This window comes from Halictus rubicundus, chromosome 2 (genome assembly GCF_050948215.1).
Source record: "Halictus rubicundus isolate RS-2024b chromosome 2, iyHalRubi1_principal, whole genome shotgun sequence".
In the NCBI taxonomy this organism is placed as follows: Eukaryota; Metazoa; Arthropoda; class Insecta; order Hymenoptera; family Halictidae; genus Halictus; species Halictus rubicundus.
Genome location: NC_135150.1, coordinates 21,055,423 through 21,073,184, shown reverse-complemented (window position 1 = coordinate 21,073,184; position 17,762 = coordinate 21,055,423). Strand labels below are relative to the sequence as shown.

General features: G+C 41.7%; 1 protein-coding gene across 2 annotated transcripts in view; it reads left to right on the top strand.

The window, feature by feature from the left end:
* The window catches only part of LOC143365574 (uncharacterized), a 79,537-nt gene extending 63,308 nt beyond the window's left edge, over positions 1–16,229 (top strand). Inside the window, exons 3-13 of one of the 2 annotated variants that reach the window (XM_076805874.1) lie at positions 3,048–3,142; positions 4,085–4,214; positions 4,626–4,729; positions 6,863–7,040; positions 8,575–8,818; positions 9,537–9,711; positions 9,786–9,912; positions 9,984–10,157; positions 10,400–10,482; positions 10,851–10,889; positions 11,820–11,960. In XM_076805874.1, coding sequence (XP_076661989.1) covers positions 3,048–3,142; positions 4,085–4,214; positions 4,626–4,729; positions 6,863–7,040; positions 8,575–8,818; positions 9,537–9,711; positions 9,786–9,912; positions 9,984–10,157; positions 10,400–10,482; positions 10,851–10,872 — 1,332 coding nt within the window. In that variant the 3' untranslated portion in view covers positions 10,873–10,889; positions 11,820–11,960. Of the gene's footprint in view, positions 1–3,047; positions 3,143–4,084; positions 4,215–4,625; positions 4,730–6,862; positions 7,041–8,574; positions 8,819–9,536; positions 9,712–9,785; positions 9,913–9,983; positions 10,158–10,399; positions 10,483–10,850; positions 10,890–11,819 lie in introns of both variants that reach the window. The other variant, XM_076805872.1, reaches the window with a different exon arrangement.
* Positions 16,230–17,762: the final 1,533 nt, after the last annotated feature.

Genomic DNA, 17,762 nt, shown 5'->3' with positions numbered 1-17,762 from the left:
GATTTTCCTCCCGAAATGGAAGCTCTCGAAGTAGTCGCGACGCTATTTTTATTATCGCCCAGGCGTTTCTCCTCTTAATATCGGCTACCCGCGTTTTACCCGCGTTCTATTCCTGTCGCTCGAGACCCGTGTACTCGTATACCCGTTTCCACCGTGGCTGGCATTTCTGGCAAGAGATTGGAATCGTCGGTGTATACACCTTTCTCCAGAAATTGCTGTCTTTTAACGGACATCCGGAAGATTGAGACCCCAGAACACAGGGGAGTCTCTTTTGTCTAGAAACGCGAACAACATTCTCGCGGAGAATCTTCAAATCCACCGCCTATCGATCGTTCCCCGGAACAAGCCTGCGCCGATGGATTGTCTTCTTAATCATTCAACCACTCGATGTTAATTGGTATGCGCGGCCAGCGACAGATTCGTTTCGCTCGCCACGGAGATTCGACTTACTGCCAGCCCTTGGTGCACTTACTCTACCATTTATACTTACAGCGTTGCCAACGGAAGAACGACGCCGGTTGATTAAGTCAATGATCGATCCGTTTCATTCGGTCGAACGGAGCTTGGCTCGTTCTGCAATTAAATCGGAGGGTATTGCCGGGAGAAATTATGTTTTTCACTTCTTTTCTCGAACGTACGACAAGGTATTAGCTGTACCACGGTGAAGCTTAATTGAAAGGAACGACGCCACTTTAATTGTCGCAATTCAGAAACGTCGAACGTGCAGAAGTTTCTGTCTGTGTAGCTTGTCTGTACAATTTGTCCAGATAGTTTTGCGTAAAAATTCGCTGTCTACGAGAACGACCAGCCATACGAGAGTTGATTCGCAAAAAGATTTGCTGTTCGTCGATCGCGAACGACCATAAGCTGACCGTCGCTGAAAAGATATGTTGTCTCTCGTCCAGATGAACAGAGACAACCACATTCTAATTATTGCAGCCGTGGAAAAGAGAAATCGTACAAGAAAAAGTCAATTTGTATAAATATCTCCGGTCTTTGTCGATCGCGAACGATCGTTGATCGGCGCGTGACAAGAGCAGAGATCATTTTCGCTCGGCCAGGTATCGTTGCGCGTCGAGCGGCGACAATTAACACGTGGATAGATTTCCTCGCGGTACAGCGAGTATAACGAGCACAAGTCGGTTATGATGTAACCATAGTCACATGGGCAAGGCGCGGCGATGCATTAGCCGCGCTCGGCCGGCCCCTTTGCATTCTTCGGATCCTTCGCGGCTGCGTCGCGTAACAGGATGCCGTGTCCTTGGCGCGCCGACACCTAGAACAAGGAACGCCGCTGAGCCTGCGATTATGCGAGCAGCACGGGCGCACCGAAAACCATCGATCCCCTCGCTTCACGCGAAAACCCCCGTCGATCCCTGAAAAGCCTAATACCCCCGGATCCTCCGTTATCTGTCTCTCCTTTACGCTTTGTTCAAACTGTGTGACGTTACATCGCGAGGACAAAGGAGTGTTCATGGTCCGCTAGTTGATAGGGTGAGCCTCGTAATATTAACAATTTTGCGTTTTACAGTCTGCTTTTCGAAACAATGGGTATGCCCTTGAGATGCTCCGTTGTCCTTTATTTGTTCCCTCAATTGCGTAATGTTACAATGAGAGAATATACGAACGTTTATAGCCCCTTATGTGATAAAACGAGACCCGTGATATTGATATGCAAAATTGTCTACCTGGATTGCAACAAACTGGAGTGACATAGAAAATTATTTTCTTTCTTAATATGTTCAATAGATTGAAAATAATATAGTATTTTTAAATTCCTCTAATGTTCTCACTCTACAGGGTGTCCCACGCAACTGGAACAGGATATACCTCCTAAACGATTGGGAATGGAAGAAGATGTTACAATTAAAAGCTGAATGGTGTCAGACTAATTTTATGCACTTTTGTGCATCGGTACATCAGAAAACAGCAGCTCCACTTTTTTTTTTAAATGGAATGTTTTTCACTGCACCAATGGATGCAGTACTAACATACTTGCGCCATAAACTTATTCGTTAGGAACTTATCGACGCTATAACTTTTCTGAATTATTTCGGTCTCTCGGCAAGTGTTCCGGAGTACCTACGTTACAACAAGTGTAAGTTTTAGCTTCGATAACTTCCTAACGAATAAGTTTAGGGCGTAAGTATGTTAGTACTGCATCCATTGGGGCAGTCAAAAACATAGGCTTCCATTAAAAAAAAAAAAAGTGCAGTTACATATCATGCACCGTCTGATGCCATTTAACTTTTACTTGTAACATCTATTTCTATTCCCAACCGTTAAGGAGGTACAGTCTGTTCCAGTTGCGTGGTACACCCTGTATAATACTTGCAACATTTTAAATTACACGTATTCACTTTTGTCATAAACGCATAAAATCCGCTGTCTAATTATCTCGCTCGCATTATTAACCCATTTGCACCATAAGCAAATATGAAAAGAAGGCCTTTATCACCAAACTTTTTCTTTTTTATTATATTTAAGTACAAAAATGACTACAAGTAAAAGAACTTCATATTTCAGCATTATAAGAAAAATTGAGCGTATATATACGCTCCGGTGATAGTGACCAGGAAAATTGACCGTATATATACGCTAACGATGCAAATGGGTTAAGCATATCGCATCCTGCAATCAAAACACGCTCTCCCAATGTCTTTCGTGGCTTATACAACTCGCGTGAAGATTCTTTAGTCCGATTACGAGCGCTCGCGTTGCATTTTGTTATGCAATAAGTTTCGAGCGACACAACATTTCAGATAATTGCTCGCGGCCGCACAAAACCTATTTGGCAGTTACCCGGAGAAAGCTCTAGGAATCGATTGCGTTCGCATTCGATTAGCCTATGGTGTTTTATCGCCGACGGGACGCGCAGACACGAGTTATTTTTATGATCGTTTCAATTGTCGCCGAGCGCGCGATCGAGAGATTATCCAGTTGACGAGTTAATCGGCCTCTGGATGTGCAACGCGAGCCTGCACCTTTGCACTCGCGCAGCCTGGATCATGCAGTTTCTCTTGAACGTCTCTTGATGTTGGTTACAGACGTACGCGAAAGACAAGGCCCAGCAGAAGAACCTACCGCCGCACACCACGTTACAGAGGCACGTGAAAGCGAACAGGAACGTACACATACCGAGGTAAGCATACGCTTCAACCCCCATTCACTATATACGCGAAAAATTTTACTGATAACTGAGCTACAGGACCCTGGAGCAGAGCTGCTCAACATGCCGCTGAACAGCTCCGATCTAGAGAATCTTGTTTTCAAAGATGTTCGAAAGTTAGTAGCAGACCAACACGGTTACTATTTTTATTATTATTCTATTGTCCTTACTACGCGAATTTGAACTTAAATTAGACCTAATTTGCAAGTCGCGGTTAATCAGCGCCGGCAGCAACACTGTCGATATTTATTTTATACGAGATATGTACGTGGCTGAATGAGATTCATGAATATCGTATGCCGAAGTTTCGATCTTTTTCGATCGATTGTGCATAACGATCTATTATTGCACTGGAGTCTTCTGCCTTTTTGCGCAATTGTTCGTGTGCTTCGTCTAAATAATCCACTTGATTATTAACTGGTAACACACATCGTACGTTGTAAATAGACTGCCGATTTCATGCATTTATGATAATAATGAGTAAGACGTATTAAAAAGATTTAACGGCACCAGCGTATTGGTCTCAGTTTAATAAAATAATTAAAAGAAGAAAGAAATTTTTATTTACTTACAAGACCGTGTCTTGTAATCAATGCAAATATTTTTTATATTGCATAAAAATCCGCAGTCTGGTTATAATTAAAAGGAAATTGACGAAAATGCAGAAAATCCGCAGTCGTGTAATAATGATATTGTAACTGAGATCGTTTGTAATTGAAGATATTAAGCATTCATCGGCCCGGAGCGAAAGTTACGAGGTCGGACGAAGTCTGCAAAAATGAGAGCTTTTCAATTTGAATAGAGGATGAGGCGGCAATACAGTTTGCGCGAAATTGCTGAGGGATCGGGCCGGAGGGTGTTTGGGAAGCTGATCGTTGAGCAATGCTGATCACGAACCCACCTTTACGCTTGCAGATTTTATTTCCCCGGGGGGAAGCCGTTGCCATTGTCGCAAGTGGAGGCTACCGTCGCCAAAATTACCGCGGCATTCCAGTCTCTGCCGGGCCATCGCGCCTCTCGCGCCCAATTTCACACGATCACGAAGGTAAGGAGCAACGGAAGGTAGGGAGACTCGTTCGAAACAGATTCAGCATCCTACGGTGCGTTTATGGTTATCCGGAAGCGTTGTTTCCATACGTGAGCCCCCCGAGATCTAAGGAAGAGGGGAGAGCTTTCAATTTTCCACCACTAGTCACTCGATTCGCTTTAATTCATAGTGATCTGTACTAATACTTCGACTGCCCAGACAATCATAAACATTCAAACCGAAGTAATGTAAACAGTTAATCAAAATTTAATTATTGAGATTTGGGACATTCGTGTTTTGAGGATTCAATTAAGCAGACCGAAGAATACGATTCTTATGTTGACCAACGAAAAAAGAATTATTTCCCGTTTTCAATCGACAGTTCTCCAGCAGATTTTTTGGATCAATCGGAACGATTTCTGATTACAGGCATGCGATCTGCCGCTTTATTGGAAAGTGCCGCTCTTCCTGGCAGCAGGGGGCGATCAGACCGGCTTCGTCGAGATGAATGCCTTCCTTGATTTCTGGAAAGAGTACGTACTTAGCAATATTCATTTAAGAGGAGACTTATGTTCTTCACGATATTCGTGATCTCGACTCGAGTTCAGATTCTGTCAAGAATTTACGATAGAAGACATCAGGAAAGAGAGAGAGAGAGAGTGAGAGAGGCAGATGAGATTCAAGGCGGCGAGACCTTGGGGAACCTACGTGTCTCCCATTCTATCTATCGCGCCGACTCATAAATAACCTCCACAATTTTTACTGAAATTTATTGCTTTCCCGTACCGTTCGTTTATATGGTGTAATAAAGACGTTAACTTCCTCAAGGACGCTTATGCCAACACTCCCGTTCAGCTTGGTATCGCTGCTTGATGGTCACTAAGTTTCAAAAGACTCGGTCGTCTCAAGGATTTACACTGATTGGCTCCTCCATTCCGAACTTTGTTCAACTCCTACGAAACACGGAAAAATAACAAAAACCTGCGATTGATCTATAGCCTCTTCTTCTCCTCTTTCAACGATTCAACGCGTTGACACGTTGACCGCCGCATCAGTCTTAATGTGTGAAACTGTTGCTTGGCTAAGATTTTTTACTGCAATATATTGCTGGAAATTAAATTCTATCAGTAGAGTTTCTGCGTTTATAGCAAAAATAGGTGATTCGAAAGAGTACAAAGATTAGAAGAATTTTAAAGAATCAATTTTTAGTTTTCTGAAATTATTGAAGAAGGAAAGAAATTTCTGCTTGGTACCAGTTCCTTGCTATTGATGTAAACAATTTTTATTTTGTAAATTTTGAGCTTTTGTTAAGCTCGGAGCTTGTATTGACTTTCCGTTCACGCTGCGAGTAACCGCAAGTTCGTATCTAAACAAGAATGACCTCTCCGAGTCGACCGAATCGTCGCCTAAACGAAAAGCCTAGTGTCGGTCCTTGGGGACCGACGTTGCCTGAACGGAAAGTTTGATGTCGGTCCCCAGGGACCGACGCGACGTAACGCTTGACGTGTTAAAGACCTGCGAATCCTTGTGCAAAAAGTTTTCTACTTGAATTGGAACAAACCTGAGCAAAATAAAAATTGTTTTTCTTAATATATTTAACAGGCTGACTTTTAAATTCTTCCAATATCTCTACTGCGTTAAATTACACCTACTCACTTGATGCACCTACTCAAAATGATGCTAATAGTCGCACAAACAAAATTACTTTGATTTCGTTGAATTTCCTGGCGGTTGTAATTCGGCAGTCAACGTGTTAACCCCTTGCCCTACAATGTAGTGATGAAGATTCTGAACAGAGTCTAATAAATATGTATGTATGTTAATAATTTCCTATAAACCGAAATATAATTCTCTTTTGGCGTTGTTAATGTACAGCTATTGAAGAACACATAGGCATACAATAGATAGAAATTTTCTCCAGTTTTTAGGAAATTACGAATTACAAAAATGTTTTGAATCACTGAAACCGTAAAATAAATCGTAGTGCAAGGGGTTAAGGGCCCGGGATAGTCACGTGACTTTTCAATTAATTTCCATTCACAGCCTTCAGACACAGACTTAAGATCCGTCTTGGTCTTAAGTCCGTGACTAAACTTGTCACATTTTTTGCTCTGTATTATCGATATTATGAATTCTGACGCCAGAAACGTGCTTCAAGTTTTTGGCTTTATTTCGCAGAGAATCAAGACAAAATTTCCATCCAGAAAACTCATCCAATGGCACAAAAATGCTTAGATGCCACGGCATGCTCATCGTCAGTTTTTGGCCTACTTCTAACGCTTATATTACCAAATATCTGCATAATCTCGGCAGCTCATGACCAGCGCGCACTAGATTGAACCTTCCTCTTTCGAATGAGCCCTTTACCAGCGACAAAATATTCTTGTATAAGGATGAAAACTTGAGGCACGTAAAACCATTTTTTGACGGTAATGTAGTCACTCTACCTTATCGCGAATCTACGAAGACCGGGCCCTTGGAACGTAGAAACAGTGGACCCAAATACATACGTATAGAGTCTCGCTCGAAAAATTGTCTTTGAGGGGTGTGTGTGAAAGAGCCTAAACGGGTTCGGTGATTGGTAAACAATTGAATGAAACCGACCGGTAGCCGGCCGGCGCGTCTCGATGCTGCGGGCCGAGAATAAATCGCTGTATCGTTTACAGAATGTCGAACGCCAACCACGACGCGGCCAGCAAGTTTATCAGAATCACGACCCGGGGCCAGAGGAACAGCATATTGCCCGAAGATCTGATCCCGCTGGTGCAGGACCTGGTCGAGACTCATCCCGGTTTAATTTTCCTGAAAGAGGCTACTGAGTTCCATTCGCGCTATGTACACACGGTCCGTACCGGCACGATAAATATTTGCGAGGCGCACGCTCTCGGCTGGCGAATCGCTCGGGGAAACAGAATGAAAATATTCGATCCCAACAACGACGCAGCTGTGATTTACGCAACGACAAGTCGCGCGGGCTTGAATTATTCAAGACGATCGCAGTTGGCAATTATCAGGCGCGTTCGATTCTAATGCGACAGGACGATCCTGTCGCGATCCTGTGCAACCTGGAATTCGCTATTTTGTTATTGAGACGTTCATTGTTCATTGCTTCGGTCCTTCTTGGGACATAATTTACTTAGACGCGAAGGAAAATGTTGTTGACGAGATATTTCTTCCAGGAACCGTTAATTTTAATTGGTTTTTGGGGTAACTGTGTTATTGATTAAGGGTTTCTGAGTACATGAGATTTTGGGTACATGTTTGGTCATGCTTCAAGATACTACAGTTTAATTTTTATATAGTTATGATCGTTATTGTTTGAGATATTATTAAGGGAAAATGAAATCTATACAAGGGTAGCATATCTTTAAAACTGATTAATCTGAATAGGAACAGCCGGAACAACTTCTCGCGTGATCAAATTATTTGTTTTATGCATAAAAGTTTCATGAAAACAGTTGTTTTAGTAAGCTTAGTATAAAGAAATAAAATTAGAGTACATTGGAAACCACTTGAAAAGTGAAGGATTAAATAAAGTTTACATCAACTTTCCTTTGAGATAGGGAACTGCAGTATATAAAACCCACTCGCCATGCTATTTTTGCAACACTATGGTACTTTAACCTTTCGATTTTATCAGTACACCATACACAGCAGTGAACAATAAAAGTCTCGTATTTTTCCAGTCTATGTTTAAAAAAGTGAATGTTATGTCATTCCACACATTCATAATAATTTTCCTAATGATCCAGCTTTAAAATTGTATACTCGGAACGGTAGTAAAAGATGTTACCATCCGTCAGCCCACGTAGCTAAAGTATTAAATCTTCTCTGAGAGCAACAGCATGCATGACCAACTATAGTTGGATTACCTGATGCATCTAATAAAGCCAAGACTTCTAGGGAGATTAATATTTGTATTTGTTCCCCGTCGCAGTAGCCGGCTGTCGTGTTTGCTTCAGCCTCGTTCCCTTTGAACATGGTTGCGTTCAATATCCGAGTATCTGTTATCAATAGACTACGTATTTTATGCAATTATGGCAAAAATGGGCGGTCGTAACTTCAAACAACGCATAGATTAAAGGGATCTGAGAATATCGTTCCTGTGATTTGCAATTTACCCAAGGGACCCAATCACTGTGAGGGTGCCAATTACTTATTTTTAAAGCATAATGTATATTAAAAAACAGATATGTAACATATATATTAACTGATTTTAACGAAAAAAGTTTAATCTATAAGATTTTATCTATTTTTAAATACTGATTACGCTTTAAAAATAAGTGTAATTAATGTAAGCACAGTAAGTGGCACCCCCACGGTAATTCGGTTCCTTGCTCTAGTTATCAACGTTGCTTTACTTTCATGATTCTGCCAGGTGATCGCAAGGATATTTTACTGCGTGAATCGAAGCTGGAGCGGAAGGATCTCCGTGGCTGAGCTGAGGAGGAGCAACTTGTTGTCGGTGATCGCGATCCTCGAGCACAAAGAGGACATCAATCTAGTCACCGCATACTTCAGCTACGAACACTTCTACGTTATTTACTGCAAGTTCTGGGAGCTCGATCGGGATCACGACCTCTTCATCGACAAGAAGGACCTCACCAAGCACAATGACCACGGTGAGAGCAAACTTCTCGGTGAACTGTTCCAGCTATTTTCCTGTTAGCACTTCACCTACAGTATGAAATTGCTTGTTGTAATAACTGTGATTCGCTGATTTACGAATAAAATTCCTGCGGCTATCGACCAATTTATTTAAAGACCCTCGATTATTTATTCTTGATTTTGAAGGATTATTGTGTAAACCTTACCTACCAGTCTACTATGGAGCACTGTTACTTAACAGTCCTTCAGAATTAAAAATAAATAATCTATAAATAAATTGCTCGATAGCTATAGTAATTGTCTTCACAAAGTAATACATTGAGCAATATGAACTATACTTCTTTCGAGATTATCGTGTACACAAGATGAGAAAAGTTTTTGTAGAGATTCTTGCAGTTCTGTGCCTATATTAATTATACTTAAACATAATGAATATTAAAAAAGAGATATAAAAGTTTTTTCATGAAAATCAGTTGATATATATGTTATATATCTCTTTTTAAATATTCAATATGCTTTAGAAATAAGTGTAATTAATATGGCCACAGTAATTGGTACCCCCACAGTACTTGGGTCCCGTACCCTAGTATTTCTTAATATCAATTTTCTCTTGTACTTCACAAAGTGCACGGCACAGATGCATAAAAATCTATTGGTTACTAATATCTCTTGCGAACCAAAGAATGTAAAAATGAAGAGCCAAATTAGCAAATTGTTAATTTGATGTTGCAGCTCTGTCGAAGCGCATGATCGCGAGAATATTCAGCGGCGCGGTGACAAGAGGGGGTGTAAAAAGTGCGAACGGTGTGCAACAGCCCCAAGATAAGATGAGCTACACCGAATTCGTGTGGTTCTTGCTGAGCGAGGAGGACAAGAATCATCCCACCGCGATCGAGTATTGGTTCAGGTATACTATTCGATCTTACGATTAACTTAACGAAATATATGAACCATAAATAAGCTTTTCAATCTCGTTGGTAGATGCATGGATCTCGACGGCGACGGCTACTTGTCGATGTACGAGTTAGAATACTTCTACGACGAGCAGTTGCACCGCATGGAGGCGATCGGATTGGAGACGTTGCCGTTCGAGGACTGTCTCTGTCAGGTACCAAATCAATTGACCGTCAAAATCAAAGTGGTAGCATGCGATTGTGTGAATCGATATATTTGGCGCAGATGTTGGACATGATCAAGCCAGCCACACCAGGCAAGATATCTCTGAGCGATTTGAAGAGGTGCAAGATGACCTCGATATTCTTCGATACCTTCTTCAACCTCGAGAAGTACCTGGACCATGAACAGAGAGATCCATTCGCGTCTGCGAGGGAGCATGATCCTGACGGCCATGAGGTAAAAATCCTAACATATCTGTTTTGTTTATTTATTCGCGTCATCTCTTGGCATACAGCTGTCAGAAACAGAAAGAGAGACATGTTTGATAATTCAGACACATCTAGAAAAAAAAAAACAAAGTTAGCAATTGCAACGATTCTGTTACTGTTAGTAATTCATTTTGATTAAACTCACTACTGGTTAATGAAACGTACTGCCAATTCGTTGTCGATTCATTGGCGTAATGTTCTGTCAAACAGCTGTCAGACTGGGACCGGTTCGCAGCCGAGGAGTACGAGATGTTGGTGGCCGAGGAGAGTGGTAACGAACAAAACGAGCAGAAGTGAGTACCGGCATCCTAATCGCGGTTCATCTATGCATTTCCCTAATCTCGTGACATCATCTATCTTCATCCATCCGTCGAGCATTATACCAATGATCATTTTCGAATCGCCAATGCCGCGGCAAGGCTAAAAGAAAAGGACGAGAGATGCGTCGATGAGCGATAGATGAATCAATCACCGTAGGGAGTTTCTTGCTTTACCCGAGCTATGAAACGAAACTTATGGCTTCTGAATTTCTGGCATGCTTTGCCGTTTAGGTAGAACAGTATTTTTTGAGCCTCCCCCCATTTTTTCCCGCGGAATCTAACAAATTTCACCCTGTACTACGACCGTAATGACAATGGTGCGATCTATGCGTTTGTTGCAGGCTGTGTGATGATGAAATGTAACCATCATCTGCAGCTCAGTAAGTAAAGAAAACCGAACTGCATGGGTATGGTGCACGTGAATGCGTAATGCATCGATAGAGAGTCAGCTAACCGCTTCTTATTCTTCTGTTCGATTTATTTTGTTTGCCCGCGGACGAAGTTCATACGAATCCTAACCGGACAGCGAATCGCGTCAGCTTCCTTCGAAGAGGATCGGTCTCGCAATTGTTATTGAGCTATAGGAAGTCTTCGTTTTACTATAATGTTGTCTTCGATGGACGGGAGCGACATTTGAAAATTGACCTTTAACCCTCGGACACCGAATCGTTTTGATCCAGTACTGTTGTTCTGATGTTCTCAGCAAGTCCGAGGGTTGAACCTTCAATGCAGTACAGACCATCATCCTCCTTCGCTTCCATTTTTACCCTTTTCGTTGCTGCAAATTGTTGGTTTCAACCAAATATGGTTCAGTCGCACAAAATGACTCGTCTGAAGGTGCCAATACACTGGCAATCAATTCGCGACAATTTTTGCGAGAGTGTCTGAGATAGCGATAGTTCAACTGCGGATTTGATGCATTTATGACAAACATGAACTGGTCGAATACCAACTTGTAGAGAAATTACTTGTGGAGACTTTCTAGAAGATGAAATGCACTTTTATTTAACTTCTATTTCCTGCCACTGACTCGGACAATTTTACAATTTGGCAAGCAAGTGTACACGCTTCTGCAAGCTGGTCTCGCAAAAAGATGTCGCGAGTTACGTGTATTCGCACCCCAACAGAGTCCCAGACAGTGGAAACATTTGTCATCCTCACATCGAACCGTAATTCGTTGAAGTTGCAAGTATTTTGGATTTTAGAACGCTCGTCTATAGCCCAACCGCGCAGAGCTTGGTCTATAGAGAGCTGAAACAAAGCCAGAGAAAAGGTGCATTCGGGCCTAAAACGCTTTTGTCGATTCGCAGGTCATACGATTCCATGTCGGAGGACGCGTTCCCGCAGAATATGGACGGGGAATCGGTGGATCAGCTCCAGAACACCGAGCACCAGGGCTACCTCGATGATCAATCGGCTGCGAACCCGCAGGACTCCATTCATCAGTCCAGGAATCAGTACTACGACAGCGGGGACAGCGACGACTACGCCGAGAGCGACAACTGATCGTTCTTTGATGACTCCGGGAATTCGAGCGCGATGGGAAGCTGAACTGGACCGGGAGAAGGAAGCAAAAACAATTCCTTCAGCAAGAAATATCATCTTGAAGATGGAGCAAACTCGCTGAAATGCGCCGAGAAGTTGATTCAAAGATAATAAATGATCGGCGAGAACCAGTGAAAGAAAACGAACGACAACTGTTGATGAATCAGGGAACTCTAGAACGATGAAAGCCGAATTAGACCAGGAGAAGGAAGAAAAACAGTTCCTTCTGAAGGAAGAAACAGTAGGCGAGTAGCAAAGCGAGAGATCGAGTCAAATGATCGAGATGAAAGATGAATCTTTCATCGGAACGTAGTTCTTCTGCCAACAATGGGGTTTGTCAGTGACAGTGAAAGGATTCCTGGATCCGTAGACTGTGTCGAATCGGATCCAATTCGGTGATCATTAGAATCGCCGGTGACGAAGTACAAAAGTACCGCGGGACGCTCGAGATGGTTTCCGAGCGTTCGGATGTGACAAGGGGTGTATATCTAAAGATAGGTCGCTCCGGAAGCGTTCAGCGATCCTCTGCTAAATCCGGAGAAGGGTTCAACGTGTCACCGAATCGATCCGCAGCTAAGAACGGACGAAGAAACCAGGCCGCAACGATTCATGTGATAAGTGTCGTTGTTCAATCCCGTACACGATGTTCAATCGTGTACACACTGTGTACTTCACGTTGTAAATAGACAACAAATCACCGGACCCTTATTTTTACTTAACGTAAGATCCACTTTGAAACGCGACACGCCTCTCGATCGCTGCAGCCGTTCCCCGGGAAAGCTTAAACTTTATCATGAACTAAACACGTGGCAGACCCTCTCTGTCTTCCGTGTATTCGCACGCGTACCTTTTTCTAGCCCAAAGGATGTTATTTTTTAGAGGAAACGAAGAATGAATCTCCGTGAGACACAGTATATTTCTTGGAAGACAGAGAGGGTGGAAAGAGGATTCAGGGGCTCGAGGCTGCAGCAACCGGAAGTGACGCTGACCGAAGATATCAGGGAATCTCTTGCCCTCTGTAATCGTCTTGTAAACTATAGTATTACACCGCGACCGTATTGCGAGAAACTGACGAGAGGATCGTACAGAGTCAAAGTATTCGTCCACGGTCCAGGTAAATTCTATCGGCTACTTCAGGACGTTCGTCAGATCAGTACCATAATTAGTAGACTACGGATCGTTATGCGAAATAAAAATTGGTACTCTTAAATTCTTGTAATCTTTTTGTTGTTTGAAATTACACCCACCCATTTTCGCCACAAATGCATAAAATCCGCAGTGTGGTAATTATAAATAACAAATTCGTTAAGTACTGTGCCCTTCCATTTTTTAATCTCTGAAATTATTTTTATTTGAAGAGGAGTAAAAATGATTTGGACGAAGGATCTTGAATGGCCAATTGATTTTATTATGACTACGGAGACAGTGTAGGGACTACTCGTACGTGGGTGTCTTCTTTTTCTGATGATGCAAACTATGTAGCAGGCCTGGAAACGGGCGATGTTTACGATAAACAAGCCAAAGATGCAATGTGCTCCGTTGTCCGAAGATCGGAGGTGTACAAGAAGAGAGCAAACAATCGGGGAATTTCCAAGCGCCCTTTTTTTTCTTTCGATTCGTATCATGAAATTGGGGAAGCTTCCCTTGAGATTCTCTTGAACAGCAGGATTCCGGGTTTTATCGACGCTAAAACTACTGAAACCCTGAGGCTGATTTCATAAAAATTATTCCACACAATTGATTTATTTGTACACACGTCTGATTGGTTCTACTCGGTAGTTGTAGCGTTGAATATCGGAACGGATCCGACTGACGAAAACTTTTGTAAGCCGCGTTCGTGTTGTTTTCGAACGTGAACAACATGTGTTCTGAACAGTTCGTTAAATTCTTTTCTTTTGTATTTACTTCGGTGAGTCGGTAGAAGGTTTTGTATATGTGTACTGTTGGATGTTGAATCTTGAACGAGAAATTTACGGAGAATCTTGTTTCCAAACGGATCTACTGATTTTATATTATTTTCTCGCTGTTACGGGAACATCGTGATTGACGTTCGACGCAAAGGCACTCTTGAACGCAGTTCGATACAACGATTGAACTTGAATGAATCACGGGTGTTGGTACTCTTGTTAATTTGAAGGAGCATCTCGTGGCAAACCCTTGATTGTTAACTGTTAAATTGATTGCTCGTGAGATTTTATTTCTGCGTGAATTCTATGTCTTGTTGTTATATTAAATAATATGAATTCGCTCGAACGACGACCGTCATTTCCGGTTCGGTAAGCGTGTGCACTGCATTCGGATGACTGCCGCGGTACGAATCATTGTATCGATTGATAATCTGTTTGAGCCACCAAGACTGCTGGAATCCCTGTACACGCACACACACACACCCACACACACACACACACACACACACACACACATATATACACACACACACACCCACATATTACTTTCGTCTTCGAGATTTCATTTTAAACTGCGTATATGATATTACTCTAGTCGAAATGTGTGCTATAATTCACGTAAAAAATTACCACGAGACTGGGAGGGTTTAGATGTCCGTTTCGTGTTGTTTGTTGTTTAACGACGATGAATCGCAAGCGAAACTTCCTTGTCGTTAAGCGTATTTCGTTCTGGAACACGACTGCCATGACTGGATCCATCCGAATCCACATTGGACCTAATGGGCATACATAATGATTTAAACTGGCTGTTAGGAACATATGATTCAGGTAAAACGTCGCCAGCACTCGGTAAAAATGGACCGAAGTTCCGAGGGTCGTCAAACATTAGATATACAGGATAAGGAACCCAATTACTGTGGGAATACCAATTGCTATGCCTATATTAATTATACTTATTTTTAAAACATAATGAATATTAAAAAGGAGATATATAACATATATATTAACTGAAAAATTTAATGTCTCTTTTTTAATACTCATCATGCTTTAAAAATAAGTATAATTAATATAGGCACAGTAATTGGTAACCGCACAGTAATTGCGTCCGTTACCTTAATTACTATCGTTGTTGAAAGGCCTCGATTGTTGATCTTGAATTTTTGAAAAACTAATTCAGTCTTGATCACTACAGAGGGCGAAGTGTTGAGCTTTATCTTTCAAAAAACAGACCGCGTCTTCCTATAGTTTCTAAATGTAAAATACAGGAGCACTATCATAAGCGATTGGTGTTCCAGAACGAAATATTGGATCCAAGACGGTGCTGAGAATCGATGCTTGGCAAACACCGAGGCCGGTGTTGTTCTTGTTGCTGTTTGCGTACCTGTTTAGTTGATTGCATGAGCCCAACTGTTGTTTTGTAAATCGTTCGCTTGAATCGTTTATCGAGAACCGATGTTTACCAAGCATCGAATCCTACAACGAAACTCATATGCTGCTTTCGAACGTCGGTGGAGAATCGATCATCGGATAAGGAAGAGGATTTTTCAGTCGGTTCTGATCGGAAAGTATATATTATGCAGAATCGGACTTCGTGAATTTCATTCTTTTCTTTTTTTTTTTTGTAACGCAGCGATCCGCGAGTGGATCGCTTTTGTTGACTGTCCAAAGATGTAAAGCTATATTAACACTTTACAATCGTATCTTTTTATATAGTTCGTTATGATATTTTTTTTACTATATATACATACGTATATGTGTATATATCTCTATGTGCATATATATGTATATGTGCATATCTCTTCGTAGAAATTCTCGTCGTGACGTGTTCGTTTGGTCATAGGCGTCTCGAGATCGTGACGACGGGACGAGGAAAGAACGTGTCTGGTTATTCGTCATTGCATTTGGCCATGTTTTTTCGATTGTTATATTTATTCATTACTCTATGATAGGTTTATCACTGTTCTAGCAATCTGTTACGTGACGAAATGAGTCGAGCGTGTCCGCGCCACGATTTTCGCGTGTCTCCTCTGTCTAATGTATTCCCAACAGGGGAAGAAAAGGGAAACGAGCATTTTTCAATGGGACATCAAGCTCGCGACCCAAGATGTCGAAGTTCGTGACTTGAAATTGCACACGCATGCTTTCGCAGTCTCGATTTAATAAACTCACGTTCACAATTTACCTACATTTTTATTTATATATTTTATCTGTGCATGAGTAGACGAGTAAGGTAATTTTGCAAGTTAATAAAAACGAACGGTAAAAGATCCTTTGCGTTGAAATCTGTTCACTCAACCCTATCCTCTTTCGCTCCCGTGCATTCTGTTAGGTTCATTTGGAGTACTGGAACTTTGTTCTATGTTCAGGATTAATTCATTTATTCTGATATGTAAATATAGGTCGACCGATAGGAAGCAATAGATTAATGAAATAGGAATTTAAGGAGTGAATACACCCTCGGAAATTAATAAATTAAATTTTACCCAATTTATAATTGTTTAATTTACATTACCTAATTACAACTATAGTGCTGCACAATAATTAAGAATTGGTAAGTGCATAAAGATACCTTTTTTATTCGAACCTTCCAATAAGAAAATAAAAATTTTTTTATCTTTTATTCGTTATTCGAAATTTATATTTAGATAAATATTTTGCCCAACTCTGGTCGGAGAATGTAACATTTGATAATCGATATGGGTCCGTGAGGATTCACCTTCTCACCGATGAGAATTTCCTTAGTGGTCTTCTGCACCGACGAAATACCGTCGTTGGCCTTCTGTTTCTTACTCCAGCCAAAATCTATCCTCTCTAGGATAGAAGACCTTGCGGTAGAAAACAACCGCATTTTTCGAGCTACACATTCTCCCGTAAGGCTGGCAGTCTTTATATATATCTCGTCGGTGGCTCAGTTCTGTTCCCAATCATGATTGCAACGTGACGATTTCCAGGAAAACCGCTGGCCTCTCATATCGAGAGCCAACACGATCTCGCTCTTACTTACAGCCGCTGCACTCCCCTGCTTACCCACAGTCGCTACGCTTACCTACAGCCGACGCGATCTCTCCCTTACTTACAGTCGCCGCGCTGCCCTACTTACCCACAGTCCCTGCGCTTACCTACAGCCGACGCACTCTTATCTACCGTCGCCGCGCTCTTACCTACAGCCGCAGTGCTCTCTCCCTTACCAACAGTCGCCGCACTCCCCGCTGAGGAGAGCAAACCTAACACTAACCTAACCCTAACCTAACAACACTCTAACAAACTAACGAAAATGTATTCCGAAACAAAAACTGCGTGCTTGGATTAATAATTGAAAGGAGCTGCCTTGAAGGTGAAGGTGGGCCAAGAGTAAACAAGGAAAGCATTGAAGGACCTTCGGGTCATCCCGAGATAGCCAAAAATAAATTCAGACACAATTCAATTAAATATATAAGGTTTTATAACTAGCAAGTCTTAAATTCTACTTTACAATGTTATAGGAAATTATAAATAAGCAGCTGTTAGCTCGATATTGATCTCTCTTTGTAAGATACTAGAAAATCTTACAAATAGAGAATAATACCGATTGCCGAGGTCTCACCACGAGGAGGTTGTTGCACAAGAGACTCAAAAGGAAGCCAGAAGGAATTCAATATGCTTCCTTCTGACTCCCTTTCTTAGAACGACGATTTACAATCTTACAAACTAAACTTCGCAGATCGCTAAATGGGAAAGATTACTTTTCCAGAGACGGAAAAGGTCACTTTACCATTTAGCGTATGTCGAGTAATTATTGCGGATCAAAAGTGTGAATCAGGC